General features: G+C 36.5%; 1 protein-coding gene across 7 annotated transcripts in view; it reads left to right on the top strand.

Annotated features, from left to right (window-relative positions):
- Nucleotides 1-15,892, top strand: part of RBPJ (recombination signal binding protein for immunoglobulin kappa J region) — a 224,898-nt gene that overhangs the window by 190,282 nt on the left and 18,724 nt on the right. For 6 of the 7 annotated variants that reach the window (XM_038533541.1, XM_038533542.1, XM_038533545.1 and 3 more), the window contains 2 exons: nt 6,945-7,040; nt 15,016-15,181. In XM_038533541.1, the coding sequence (XP_038389469.1) occupies nt 6,945-7,040; nt 15,016-15,181 (262 nt within the window). Of the gene's footprint in view, nt 1-1,772; nt 2,333-6,944; nt 7,041-15,015; nt 15,182-15,892 lie in introns of those variants that run through there. The other variant, XM_038533540.1, reaches the window with a different exon arrangement.

Raw genomic sequence — 15,892 nt, 5'->3', positions numbered from 1 at the left:
ATCAGTGAAACTACTAGTTTTAGTACAGCAGGATGTCAGTCTCTGGGAATGCTGACTAGATCACAGCGAGTGTGCCTGTCCCTTATGTGGGAATATGTCTGAGCTCCGCAGTTATGACCTGCAGCAGCGCTATATAACACATGCTTTTAGAAAACACAGATGCTATTCAGTGTAATACCCCATTGTATTAAGAGACTTTGCTGTGTTGTCAATTATCAGAAGGTTAGAACTGGAATTTTGAATATGCTTGAGTTATAGGCAGTCTTCAAAGGCGTGTACTCCTAACTTTCTTCCCCCTCTGTGACACTGCAGACTGCTCTCCACCAACTCATGCGTTTGCTTGAATTCATTTAGTACTGGGATTTCCTTCATTAGGTTTTTTTTTTTTTTTTTTAAAGATTTGCTGTAATTGTTGGAACTATTTTGTTATTTACTCTGAAAACTTTTTCCCTGTCACTTGGACTAATACTTTTTTTTGAAACCCCATCCCTTTTGGTCTCCCTACCATGCCTCTGTTCTCAGTGTACTTGTACATACCTCCATTCCTCTCCTGGTCAGACTCTGGAAAAACTGAATTTCTGAAGTTCTTCCTTGGCTTGTTTTCAGGTTGCCCTAGAGTAAGTAATAACATCCTAAAAGGAGAGTTAGGATTTAACCTCTGTATCTGTTGTTTACTTCAACACAGGTTATGTATATTTTATAAATATTTGTGTATTAATTTTGGGATTCTGTTGTCTTTGAATGAGCTCCCATTTTCTTCTTTTTGAATGTCTTGTCTTTCTTGAACATAGCATGCAGTTTTGAGAAGCATTTTACCAATGCCTAATGAGAAACTCTTAAAGCAGTGTATTCTTCTTGTCTGCCCTGGATCATAGCTTAAGCAGCTATTTGCTATGCCTATTTATGATCCATTCCCTTCAACTTATGACAAGAGAATCATCCATTCCTTATTAGATTAGGTCAGATTAATGTCTGTTCTGGTTCTTTTCTAGAAGTCAGAGGTTACTTTATGTTTTATAGAGCACAATATTCATGTTTTAACCTAATTATGGATTTTCCATTTACTTTATCATAAGACAACCACGAGTAGCAAACACCATATAAACCAAGTCAAAATGAAACAAATTAGATTTATAGTAAAATAAAACCATTAAGTTAAATATACATTGATAGTAACGTGTGACCTTCAGTCTATATAGTTATTAGTCAAATAGTTTATAAGTAGTAAATAATTCATATTAAAGTAGTCGCAACTAATATCCAACTTTACTTAGGCCAGTCGTATGTTTGTAGGGCATCTTGGGGAAGAAGAAAAATGAGCTGGAATAGGAAGGGTCCACGTGGTCCCTGGGATTCAAGGAGCCAAGTTTGGATCATCCAGGCCTAGATATCTAAGAACCAAGGTGATGATCTACCTTTGAATATGAGTACTCCCTACTGTTATCATGTTATCAAAATCTTCAAGTCTCAGATTTTCCTCTACATGAGTAAAGCCTTAAAGAAGTAGTGAAATTGTTTATTTCCAAAATAAACTTAAAATAGTAGAACACAGAAGTGATATTCTATTAGCGATGAATGGCCCAATTCTTACAGTGTAATGGCTTGTATGTTTGGGAGGGGGACTAGAAACCAAAAATTTATGAAAGGATTTGTCTCAAAGCTGTGAGAAAGGACATTAAGCAGTTTACCTGTATATGAACTTTCATAGAATTCCATAGAATTCTGTATGGATCATTCATTTTATTTTTATCATAAGAGGGAGTGGAATGAGATTTGCCAGCATTCTCCTAGGAACATGACCTGTACTGTTGTTTGGCCTTGGTCACCAATAGGTATAGAAACCTACTGTGGCATCCTTATGTTTCCTTAGTATTATGAGGGACTTTTTTAGCCCTTTTTCTGGATTATCATTTTCAGAACTGGCACTCGGGGAAAAAACAACAGATCTTGGTCTGGTCTAATAGTTGATCCAATATAGTATTACAGATACCTCTCTTAGAGATTTGCTTAAGATTGAGTAGTCCTGCCATGAAAGAATTGGTTTTACTTTATGTGATCTAGTTGCTCTAAAACGTCTTTGAATAGAGCACTCTCCATTGCAAATTGACACTGTTGGTGGAGCTCACTTTGAGAAGTACTGTCTGTGATGATGTAAAAGACCTAACTATTGAATCTGACAGAAATAGGGCAGCTCCATGGACTTTGTTTGGGTTGAGGGGTGGCATGAATCTGGATGTCTTTTGGCAACATTCCAGAGGAGAGGTGAGAAGAGTCTAACTCAGGCTTCTGAGCTATCAAGTATCCTATCACCAAGTCCAGTTTCAAGGAAGAGGTGGGTTTTTTTTTTTTTAATTGAATTAAATGTCAACCGTGTGGTATACGTAATTGATTAAACAAATTAGAATGTCATTATTCATTCTGTTTTGCAGCTTTTAAAATTATCTTTTTTTTTTTTTAATTGCCTATGCACAGGGGTCAGCAAATGCTTTCTGTAAAGAGCCAAGTAGTACATATTTTAAGATTTGAGGACCACATAATGTTACATAGCTTTCTTTTCATTTTTACAATCCCTTAAAAATGTAAAAGGCATTTTTAGTTCCTAGGGAGTATGAAAGGCTGCTGGCATGGTTTCTAAAACCTAGCCTATAGTAGTATTTCCCACGGTATACTTTGCAGCTCTCTAAAATGTTTGTGGCTACAGTATATATGGGGACGGGGTTACTTTGGAAACACTTTATAAAAATGGGTTTCTGGGGGATCCCTGGGTGGCTCAGCAGTTTAGCACCTGTCTTTGGCCCAAAGTGTGATCCTGGAGTCCTGGGATCAAGCCCCATGTCAGGCTCCCTGCATGGAGCCTGCTTCTCCCTCTGCCTCTCTCTATGTGTGTCTCTCATGAATGAATAAATAAATAAAATCTTTAAAAAAAATTATGAACAAATACAATGACAGGCAGTTTGAACATAATAACCTAGCATGGCACTTGCCATGATTTTATGTTAGTAAAAATATCGATAGAAATAAAATACTGTTTTTCTAAAAGATAAGCTTCTATGTTTTGAGTAAGCAGACTGTTTCAAAAGCAGTTGCTACAATGTTCTTCACATAATTTTTAATTGGTTTTTATTCAGAATGAATATTTTACCTTCTAAAGGAATCATTAAATGAAACAAGTCAACAAAGAATATACTTCAAAGTTGTTAGAATAGTAACTATTCCAAGAAATTACTACTTTTAACTTTGCTACTTTTTAACAATTCAGTAATACAAAGTAGTAATTCTACTAGAAAGATTCTTATAATACTTACATTATGTTTTTCAATGATAAAATTTCCCTTATTCTTTTTTAAAAGAACAGCAGATGACTTTACCATCTTGTTGAAATACTTTTGACTTTTCTCTAAACCAGTGGTTTTTAACCCAGATGACTCCCCCTTGCACCCCTCTTCACATTTGCCAAAACCTGGAGACAGTTTTGGTTGTCACAGTTTGAGGAAGGGTGCTGCTGACATCAAATGGTGGAAGCTAGAAATGTTGCCAAATACCCCAAGGTATACTCTGCAGCTCTCTAAAATGTTTGTGGCTACAGTATATATGGGACTGGGTTACTTTGGAAACCGAACACACAGTGCACAGAACAGTCCCCTCACAGCAAAGGATTGTTTTGCTCAGGATGTCAGCAGTGCTGAAACTGAAACCCCATTCTGTTGATGAAACCCTACTCTATTTAGATGGAAGGCACGTGGGCTCTCATTCTATAGGCTTTATTGAATTGTGTTTCTTTAGAGTATATCATTTTTATTTGTTATGGCTCCTTAAGAATGCTGGAGGAAATGAATTTTCACACATTGAAGTTCTATCAAGGAAGCAAAGGGGTTCTTTTTTTTTCCCCCTTGTTGAAAGAACCTATTTGGCAAATTAGTTACTAGATAACTATTATTAATGATTATCTGAAGGTTCTTGTTGCTTTTTCAAGAATTCATATTATAAATACGAAGGGAGAGAATGAAAACTAGAGCTGTCATCTTGCACTCACCATAAACCACTTGAGATCTGAAATCTTCTGTCGTGATCAGAATTGTACATAGCTGCTTCCAATACAGGCAACTGGCATGATGGTCAGTGCCTAGGATGTAACAGCCTCTCAGTAAATCTTTAAGGGGAAAATGGGTAAATGTGCAGTTTACCTGTTGTGCCCACAGGTAGTGCGCCTTTCAAGTCAAATGACGTGCGGGATCATTTACCTCCAGGCCCTTTTTAAGTTTGCTGTCAAACTTCATTGGAAGTATTGCCATGCCTTGTCCTCCTGCTCCCTACTAGCCCTTCCAAGAGAATAATAATAATAGCAAGAGATTACTGATACTTGGTATAAGTTAGTTTGTTGGACTTACTTTAAATATGTATGTATGCGTCTATTTTACAACTGAGGAAACTCAGGCTTGGTAAGAGATCAGAGTTAAGATTCAGACCTATGTGTATATGTGTTTCACAGCAAATTACCTAGCACCAGGGTGTTGTTTCTATAATGGGTTTGGATAAAATTAAATGATCTCATCCCAGTTCTCAAAGAGAAGGATTTTATTTTGCTTATTTATTTATTTACACTTAAATTTTTTCCCGGGTCTTTTAAAAATTTTATTACTTGCTACCACTTTTATCATCATCTATCATAGAGTGATATTTGACTTAACTTTTCAGACCTAGTATGTAAGTGTACAAAGGTCACATTTTCAAAGGGTTTAACAAGCCTTTCACACTTGGACACTACCCAGTGTGTCTGCTTTCATCACAGCCATGGCTCACTTTAGACTCCTAAAGAATTGAGTTCCGAACTGCCGGGAACTGCAACACATTGGGCAAGAAATTCAAAGTGGTTTTAAGAATCCTCTTACCTTTCTGGTTTATGAGGATTAAATGAAGTAGTGCACAGGAAGTGCTTAGTTCAGGGCCTAGCACACAATAAATACTCAAGAGATAGCAGCTGCTGTTTCGTTGTGTCTGCCTTATCCCTCAGCCTGAATCTCGGTGTACCCAAATGTGTGGGGTCTCTTGTGTCTTTATACTTACTACTTCCAGATCCTGGAATGCCGCCTTCTTTCCTCTTCCCACTTCCTGGGTCTGCTCCTCTTCCTTTTGAATTTAACTCTTCTAAGAAATTTTTCGAAGCATGTACAGTTAACCCTTTAACAACAATATGGTATTTGAATTGCATGAGTCCGTTTATATGCAGATTTTTTCAATAAACACAATACATTACTGTAAATGGATTTTCCTTATGGTTTTCTTAAACCTTTTCTCTAGCATACTGAATTGTAAGAATCCAGTGTATAATACATATATAACATGCAAAATATGTATTAATCGACTATGGTGTCGATAAGGCTTCCAGTCCACAGTAGGCTATTGGTAGTTGAGTTTGAGGGGAGTCAAAAATTGTATGCAGATTTCTGACTGTGCAGGGTGCTGGCTCCCCTGACCCCGACTTTGTTCAAGAGTTAACTGTAGTTCTTTATCACGGCTCCCTTCCTTTACACAAATATTGCCTTAGTGGGGCTTTTTGTTCATACCTCTGAGTCATGTATTTTATTACAATTTGTTTTCCAAACTCTTGTCTTCACTGGACTTTTAAAATAAAAGCTCTTTGTCAGAGGTAGGGATTAATTCTCAAGCTATTGGATCTCAGTGTTACCTGCCCTGCCTTGCAGCTAACAAATATTTCTTTTTTCTTTTTTATTTTTCCTTTTTTTTTTTTTTTTTAAGATTTTACTTATTTATTCATGAGACACAGAGAGAGGCAGAGACATAGGCAGAGGGAGAAGCAGGCTCCCTGCAAGGAGCCCAATGAGGGGTTCGATACTGGACACTGGAATCATGCCCCAGGCCAAAGGCAGATGCTCACCCGCTGAGCCACCCAGGTGTCCCACTAACAAGTATTCCAATCAGAAACCACACATGCTGCCATCTAGATTATCTCATTTAATCCCCACAACCACTCTGTGTTAGGTCTGCATTATTATCTGACTGCGTGAGGTGAATTGATTTGCCCCCAGCCACTTACATTCTAAGTGCTGCAAGTCTAGAATTCCCTACATTTAATAATGTACTGTTATTGGATAGCTATCTTCTTCTGCATGTCTTTTATTTACAATATAAATAAAATAGCATTTAATGCATTAAAAGTGCTCGTTGATTGTTTTTGAAGTACCTTTGCTTTAATTTCATCATGCGTAAAACGTCTCAAGAATTGGGATTCAGCAAATTCAGACAGTGGCTTCTTATGAAGCTTATGCATAATAGGCAGTTGAAATCGTTTGGTTTTTCACTAATTTGAATTAATCTTTATGAAATTTTGTTTTATCTTCAGTAACATCCGTCAGGGTAATTGTGTGCTTATGTATAAATGATGGCCTTTTCATAGTAGTATTATGTAGGCTGTTATTTTAAGAACATGTAATAATTAAACGTGTAATAAGTTTAGGTGACCTAATGATTTGTTACAGCTTTGTAGTTGTTGGAAAATATTGATTCTAATAGCTGGGAGAGTGGTGCTGGTGGTGGTGGGGAATTAGATTATTAAATATGAAACTGTTACATGTCATTAATTTTATAAACAGTTGAAAGCAAAATAAGCAATGTATATAATGATTCTAGTTATTCTATAGTTATTCTTCTCTATAAGTTCTAATTATGATTTAATTCAGTAACATCATAAATTCCAGGAATGAGGGACAGTTTCTTTTAAAGAATAAAATATAGAGTTGAAGATAAACAGTATTTATTGCCCCATTGTATAATATTCCTTAAGTTTAGTTATTGGATTTGTTTTGCTTTGTTTTCATTTTTATATTTGCTTATTTTAAAATATTTTTAATCATTCCTTTCATCACAGAGCATAGTAATATTCTAAATCCTACTCCTATAATAGTAATATTTATATCTTATTTTAGGGAAGCTATGCGAAATTACTTAAAAGAGCGAGGGGATCAAACAGTACTTATTCTTCATGCAAAAGTTGCACAGAAGTCATATGGAAATGAAAAAAGGTAAGGTCGTTTTTCTGGTGGGTAGTTAATTGTAGCTATCAAGTGAACTTGCAAATGATGTATTAATACACAAGTTAGAGGTGATTTCTTTTATTGGGTTAATTTGTAAGTACAAAATGAAAAATAGGGCATTTGTCTCTGTTGAAAGGGAGAAACAAAGTGAATTGTGGCATATATAGTAAAGATCATCTGGCTAGATCCCCGATGTCATGAAATGAAATAATCCATAAATTGCCTGTGATGGGGGGTGGGCAGCCCACATGATATTCCCTAAGTATTTCGGTGGTGCATTAGCTTGTTCAAAAAATAGCTCTCCTTTTGGTGGAACATGTAGTTTTATAAACATGTGATCTCCCCAAAGTACTTTTGAAAAGGAGAAGGCTAAACAAATCCCTGAATTTGAACCGTGGAGTGATTATAAAGAAAAGAGCTCCCAGTCCTGTCCACCTAGACCCTGTGCCTATTCAGGTTAAGAAAAAATAGCAAAACTGAGTTAGTACTCACTTTGTACGACTGAGAATGTGGCCACTGCGGAAATAACCTAGAAGTCAGATTAGCAGAATTAAAGTATAACAAAGTGATCTTCGTATTTAGTATTTGATGCAGTATCTTAACAAATTTCAGCATTCAAGATGTATAATTATAAACTTTTGCTGTTTGTTTTTTCATTTGGTTGCTGGGATTTTCTTGTCTTTGGGACTTCTTTGAGACTGTTAAGCATTTTGTGGACAAAGGCTGCTTGTGAGGGAAGATGAAAGATTTTCTGGATTGGTCAGAAAGGCACCAAACTGAAGTGAGAGAAAGAACGAGAACTCAGGGTTGGGTGTTGGGTTGAAAGGGATGACTGATATTTTAGAGTTTGTGAGATAACTTAGAATTTTAGAGTTTGTGAGAAAACTTAGCATAATGCATAAGAGGAGCAAAATGTAACTGTGTGATTAATTCTTGTGCTGGAAGAAAGTTAAGAGATCTCTTAAAGTCCTCTCAATCCAAGCTGAGATGATGGTGAATCTCTTTTACTAGTAAGACTTAACCATCTCATTTATAATTAAATATGGGAAGAAGTTGGTATCCACAGTTTGAGACACAGAACCAAATCAAGATAGTGGCTCCTTTTTCTTATGACATTGTTACTGGATATTCTGTTTAAAAAAAAAAAAAAAAACTAATGTAATTGGGTGTGTGTGCAGAGCAGATTGTCTTTCGAAGAAACAGAACAAGTAAACACCCTCAATATTTGATTAGTCTAGCAGGCCAGACTTACACTTCATAATGAACCTGAAGAAACACTTGTCCTTTATTCAGCTCCAATCAGGGACCCGACTGGAAATGCCTTACAGATATTTTAAATTTTTAATCCTCAGAATAATCTTGTAAAGTCAGTATGTTATAATCCTCATTCTGTGAATGAGGAAATGAAAGATCAGAGACTTTAATATGCCTAGGTTCATCTTAATTTAAGAATCCATGGAGCCAGGATTAGAACCCCTGTGACTATAACTCCAAATTTCATATTTTTTATTGCCCTAATTTTCATAGTTTTCCATTTTGTGTCTGAGTGTTGGTCACATATAGTAGAGCTTGAAGATGGAGGAGATGATGATGCCTAAAGAACACAAACTTTGTGAACTTTGCTTTGGATCGTTCCTTTACTATCAGCTGAGAGAACCTGGGCTGCGTCTAATGGAAATCATTAGTAGACGTGTTTATTGCTGTTCTTTCTCTGGGTTTTTGAAGGTGCATTTTGGTGCAACTGGATTCATTCATTAATTCATTTATTCCTTATTTTGGTTAGGAAATTAGGTGCCAGTACTATGCAAAAGGATCTTTACTAGGAATTTTGAAAGTCACTGTGTCATTTAATACTGGATAACTGAGGCCCCAAGGGGAAAATAGAAAGGAACAGCTACTTAAGAAGTTACGCCTAAGTCCAAATGAGGTTCCTTCCTGTTAGTCACTATCAAAAATAAATGAGGACAAAGAGATAGTGCCTTCTCAAGTAGGTGATTTAAAGGTTATCCTTTGTTGTGATTGCCTTTGTTTTCACTTCCTCTCTATTTGGGTATGTCCTGGCTTGTCTAAGACACCAGGTAAAGCAGAGCTTCAAGAATCTAAGCTTCTGGCCTCCAAAGAATGAAGAAATAAAAAGGCCAAAGGAACTATTTTCCTGTGTTTTTACATATTTGTGTTATTAAAATTTCAGAGTAGATATGTATTCATTTTACAACAAAGGGTGAAAACCTATTAAAATTACTTGATTTTAAAAAAGGATTAGTGGTAAGGAACTGCTCGTGTGGTCCAGCCTCCCGGACGAAGTCTGGCCCCTTACTGGTGGCATACACAGTGGAAAGAGTAAGATCTGCCTTCTTTCTTGTTAATCCAAATTCAGGCCTTTCTGAAAAGCTGCTAAGGCATAAGGCACAAGGTAACTTGGGGACATGACCACAGTCTTCTTGGCTTATAAAATAACTCCAGTGAATGATGCTAGAAATACTAGGTCAGAAAAAAAAAAAGAAAAAAAAAGAAATACTAGGTCAGGAAAATTTATCCTTAAATTTTAAATTGTCCTTGGTATTAACTTTGGTGCCTAATAACAAATATTTATTTTTTTGGACATCTGGTCACTGATGTTAATGATTAGTTTTACTTTTTCATTAAAGAAGATTATTCCAGGTTAAAGTAAAACAGACTTTTAAAAAGATTATTTTGTATGGAGGAAAATTTTCATTAATCACAAGGAAACTACATTTGACATATTAGTATTCCTTCAACTTTGTGTCAACGGAAGTCATTAAGCAGTAGTGAAGGTGATAGAGATGCTGTTGAGGCGACAATAAAGCCATGTAGACAATGAGGTGATGCTCCTGAAGTCATACTGAGAATGTGTTTTAAATGAGGTAACTGTGGTGTGTAAAAACATTTCTATTTTGGTACTTTTGGATTGAATAATCATCAAAGGATAATGATTCTGCAAAGGTCAGATAACATAAATGATGTTTGGATTTTGTCTAACCTGACCTATTTTATGTATTGGGCTGAATGAAAAGGCTTCTTTGAATCTGTAAGGTATTTTCCAGACCCCATCTCCTGGTTTGAGGAAAAAGTTGTTGAATCATTCTCTGAAAATAAAGACTGATTGTTTAAACTAGGAAATGAGCAACATTGTAAATGTGTGCATATTGCCACCAAGTGGCAGGAAAAAAGCATTGTTTGTCACAGTTGCTAGATAGAGCTATGTAGGGGACATGCAGAAAATCAAGGCACATTGTTTTGTAGCATATTCTTTTATAGTGGCTCTTAAACTCTGGGAGCTGGCCACTTGTTGGTCAGACTTTTCACTGAGTATTTGGTACATACTGACCAACTGCCCAAATTTAAAAACTCAGTGATTCCATATGGCAGTATCAGGTGTATTTTAATTTTTCTTCTGTCAATTAGGTGACTTTTTTTTTAATCCTCACTCTCTTTAATTTCCTTTTTCTTTTTTGTATAGTTTTTTATTGGAGTTCAATTTGCCAACATAGAGTGTAACACCCAGTGCTAATCTCGTCTAGTGCCCCCCTCAGTGCCTGTCACCCAGTCACCCCAACACCCCCCCCCACCCACCTCCCCTTCCACTACCCCTTGTTTGTTTCTTAGAGTTAGGAGTCTCTTATGGTCTGTCACCCTCTCTGATTTTTCCCACTCATTTTCTCTCCTTTCCCCTGTAATCCCTTTTACTATTCTTTTATATTCCCCACATGAGTGAAACCATGTAATGTTTGTCCTTCTCCAATTGACTTACTTCACTCAGCATAATACCTTCCAGTTCCATCCATGTTGAAACAAATGGTAGATATTCGTCATTTCTAGAGAGCCTTTTCCCTGATATCAGGAACACAACAGGGATGTCTACTCTCACCACTGCTTATTCAACATAGTACTAGAAGTCCTAGCCTCAGCAATCAGACAACAGAAAGAAATAAAAGGCATTCAAATTGGCAAAGAAGTCAAACTCTCCCTTTTCACAGATGACATGATACTGTACTTAGAAAACCCAAAAGAAAAAAAAAGAAAAGAAAAAAGAAAACCCAAAAGAGGGCAGCCCCGGTGGCCCAGCGGTTTAGCACCACCTTCAGCCCAGAGCGTGATCCTGAAGACCGAGGATCGAGTCCCGCATTGGGCTCCCTGCATGGAGTCTGCTTCTGCCTCTCTGCCTCTCTCTCTATCTGTGTCTCTCATGAATAAATAAATAAAAAATTTTTAAAAACAAAAAAAGAAAACCCGGAAGACTCCACCCCAAGATCGCTAGAACTCATACAGCAATTCGGCAGTGTGGCAGGATACAAAATCAATGCCCAGAAATCAGTGACATTTCTATACACTAACAATGAGACTGAAGAAAGAGAAATTAAGGAGTCAATCCCATTTACAGTTGCACCCAAAAGCATAAGGTACCTAGGAATAAACCTAACCAAAGAGGTAAAGGATCTCCACCCTAAAAACTACAGAACACTTCTGAAAGAAATTGAGGAAGACCCAAAGAGATGGAAAAATTTCCTTTCTTTTGTCTGTGTTCTTTTGCTGTGTGTATGCTTATCTTCTATTTAATGATGTTACTACTGAAGTCTTTGGAAATGCAAACCTGACTCATTAGCTGTTTCCTAGGGGGTGACAATATGGGGTGTTTAGAATACGGTTTTCATCAACGCATTATATAGAAATAGTCTCGATGTTTAGATTGTACTGGATTTGCTGTTTTCTTACATTGCAACTTTTTTGAATTGTTGTAGAGTTGACAAAAAACACAAGGCATTTGTGAAGTCTTTATTTTTCTTATTGGAAAGCACTTTCAATATAGAATCTTGTCTGAGTTTTAAGTGATGAAGAATTGATTGGCAACCTAATTTTATACCTTGTTTATGCCCTTTTATCACAATACTCTTGAGAAAGCCAGTACTACCCAATCTTCTACAGTTTTAACCCTCTTTATATTATTTTAGGTGTGAGATAAAAAATATCTTTTATGATAGCTTGTTGAGATTTGACTCCCATGTCTGGTACACTCTACTGAAGCACCACTCTGAATTTTATAGCTGGTATACCAGTTTACTAAGGAATTTTAATATCAGCGTTCAATAAAAAAAAAAAAAACACTAATAGGAGGCAAGTTTCTTAAATTGATGCCTTCTCAACCTCCCAATAGTGTGCCAGCTAGGTATTTGAGTCTGTGCCATGGTAAGCATTGGGAGGCTCCCAGTGTGAGAGGCCAGAAAGATCCCTGCCGTAGACTTGAATTGAGCCAACTCCAGTACTAGCCCAGCTACTCCAGGCATCCCTCCAAACTTGGAGTGACCTGGAGCTGAGCCCACTACCTCGGCTGTGACCTCTGTATCCACAGCCACAGTGAGAGTATGTAGGCATGAAAGCTGCTCTGCTGCCTTTTTATTGCTTTAGATAAATATGAGAAGACTTCAGTGGCTTCCCTCCTCACTCAGCTTGACCCCCAGGGCCTACTTCATCTTCTTCTCCATTATCTAGGCTTCATCTTCTATTCTCAACTCCAGCCACACTGGTCTGTGTTTGTTTAGACACAGTCCGTTTTAGTCCTTCCTACTGTAGAGCCTTTACACTTGATTTTCCCTCAACTGAAATACTCCTACCCCAGCTACCCATTGCTTTAGGATGTAACTCGGGCTTACCTTTTAAGGAAGCTTTCCCTGGCTACGTAGGTATTCTACATTTTAAGTACTCCTTATCTGCTTAATTTTTTCCCTCAGTACTTCTCACCAGCTAACAGAATATATAAGCTACCTTACTCAATTATGTTTTTTTTGTTTTGTTTTGTTTTTTAATTGTGTGTCGCTTCTATTAGAGTGTGAATTCCATCAGGACAGAAATTTTTGTCTTTTTTTTTTTTTTGACTCCTATATTCCCAGTGCCTCATACACTAGGGGTACAGACTAGGGGTGTAATAATGTGGTAAATTAATAAATATTACATAAACCCAGCTCACTTATAAATTAATATAAATTGCTCCTAAAGTAGTCTTTAGAGTTGAGTGAAAAGTAGTTGTTACATAGTTTTGATTCAGTTCAGTCAATATTGTAGTAGGTGCTAAGGGGGGAAACAAACAAAAAGTAGATACTAACTACCTTTAGGAAGGGCTGAGGCCAAATCCACCCTGGTGTTGTCAGTGTGTTACATACATGCACACAAATAGGCACATGTACACATTTTGTCACTTAAGCCTGCACGCTCTTGGCCTACAAAGTGTTAAAAAACATAAATTAGTGGCTAAATTTTATAAGGAACTTCATATAAAATTTAATTTCAAGCATCTGTTGAACAATCGGAGGATGTGACCAACACTAGGTCCACATGCCAGTAGTTGAGCAAACTGTGTGTTCACAGGCTTGCTATTCTGTATTGTGCCTCGTTATCATCAGAATCACACACCAATAGCTGCTTATCATTGCATTTAAGTTCTTCTTTTTCTTCTAGTAGGCTTAAAAGAAATAAAAATTTTCCTTTACTCATAACTATACAGAAAGTGGGAATTACCATCAGGACTGTGTGTTTTCAAGAAAGAAAGGAGGGAACCTACTTCTTTGTGTTATTAAAGGATATTCCTACTTATTTATTGTAGCCTGGTTCACCCACTAAATTAGTTACCTGGCTACTATTTGAGTTTACTTAGCTCCTATTTGAGTAGGTATTTGGTTTTCAGACCCGTTGATGAGACATGGTGTAAACGTTTTAAAGTATGCACAAGCCAATATGTATAATTGAGCAAAAGCAAATTATACCCTGTGTAAGGACCGGATTGATGATCTGAGCTATAAAATAGGGGCTTGAGCTAGGCTTTGAAATAGATATTTTTTAATTGCTAGAGAGAAAATAGCAGTTAACTCTTGAACTACATGGGTTCAATCTGCAGGGTCTACTTACGTGCATATTTTTTTCAATTAATACTATATATTGCAAATGTATTTTTCTTAAGATTTTCTTAGTAATATTTTCTTTTGTCTAGCTTTGTTGTGAGAATACAGCATATAATACATATAAGATACAAAGTATGTGTTGACTGTTTATGTTAATGGTAAGGCTTCCTGGTCAACAGTAGGCTATTTGTAGGCTACTGTTTTGGGGGAGTCAGAAGTTAGGCATGGATTTTTTTTTTTTTGCTGCATAGAAAGCTGGCACCCCTAACCCCCACAGTGTTCAAGGGTCAACGATATAAGGAAGTTATTCTAGGTGGGAAGAATTTTTGAAGGCAGGTTTTTTGGCAGCTAGCAAACCAAATCCGTTGGTAATCTGTGAGTTGAAAGGGTACAATGTCATTGTTCTTTCAGTCATCCACTTGCACCAGGTGTTCAGGGTGGAACATACAGAAAACATAGTAATCCAGTCATTCACTTTGTTTTTAATTTTTCTACTTTTATTAATATTTTGAAAACTTCTACTTAGGATGCTGCTCTTACTCTGTTTTCCAGGTTAATTACCAAATATAGTTAAGTGTATTAGCCCTAACAATAGTGTCCTTGATTAATAATATATCATTTTTGAGTAGACCTTAATTAATAATTGCAGATTCCGCAGTGGTGTATCATCTTCTGTAACCTTTTAGACTTCATTGGATTTGCTGAATTCCAATAGTTCAGAATTCTGAGCTCTATGAAAATTAAAGGGAGACTCCCTGCTCCAAAAAGTATTTAATGTAATTGATTGCATGATTCCAATATAGATGAACCTGCTCTGAACAAATGTAGTTTTGTGGAAGCCTTGATTTCTGTGCTCTGGACATGACTATTTGCATTTCAAAAGGCTTCACCAAAATGTTTCGTTAGGAGGTTACTTATGCAGTTCAATATAATTTTGTATTCATATGTTCAAGGAAAGGAAATATTTTTCTTGAATCTAATTGCATTTTTTTGTGTGTGGTGTGTGTGTGTGTGTATGTGTGTGTGTGTGTGTGTTTCCCCCACTGTTTCAGGTTTTTTTGCCCTCCTCCTTGTGTGTATCTTATGGGCAGTGGATGGAAGAAAAAAAAAGAACAAATGGAACGGGATGGTTGTTCTGAACAAGAGTCTCAACCATGTGCATTTATTGGAATAGGAAATAGTGACCAAGAAATGCAGCAGCTGAACTTGGAAGGAAAGGTAAATTAAAACTGTGTTGGTTCTCCTAAAAGGCACCATGGCAGCATGTGGTTTTCTTATTTGTTTTTGTGGTGGTGATTTTTTTTTCTTTTTATGGCTTTTGGTAGCAATATTCTGAACACCTTCCCACAGATACACACAGCCTCACCCATCAGAGATAAAGTTCTCAAATAGCTATGGTCTAGTAATGAGCTTGTGGACATCTAAAAGTGGCACGCGGCAAGCTTCCTCAGCTTGGGGGCAGTTTTAGCAGGCTGTGAAAAAAGTTCCATTGGAAGCCAATAATAATTGAAAAGCCTACTCTCTCATGTGTCTGACGGGTATATGAGACTCAATAAACAGTGAAAATACACAGTTCAGTAATATTTTACTCTCAGTCTTATATGGAAGCAAAGAGAGAAATTCTTAGAAGTATTTACGTGGGTTGTAAAGATTGTAAATGTCTAGCTTCTCTGTGGAACAAAACTACACTATTGACAAAAATAGCCACAATTAGCTTTACTCAGACTTTTAGGGGTTTAATTTGTTAGGAAATGGAATTTATTTATTAGTTTTATTAATTGTATTTTATTAGAAACTAATCATTTCAGTCTATACCTTTAGTATTCAAAAATAGTTCTTACTGAGTTAGCATTTAACTATTATTTTTTCCCTTAATATTAAAATTCGAAAAATGGTTTGTTCTCAACGATCATATGACTCTCCTTTAAA

Source organism: Canis lupus, chromosome 3 (assembly GCF_011100685.1).
Source record: "Canis lupus familiaris isolate Mischka breed German Shepherd chromosome 3, alternate assembly UU_Cfam_GSD_1.0, whole genome shotgun sequence".
Taxonomy (NCBI): domain Eukaryota; kingdom Metazoa; phylum Chordata; class Mammalia; order Carnivora; family Canidae; genus Canis; species Canis lupus.
This window is presented reverse-complemented; position numbering and strand designations above follow the sequence as displayed.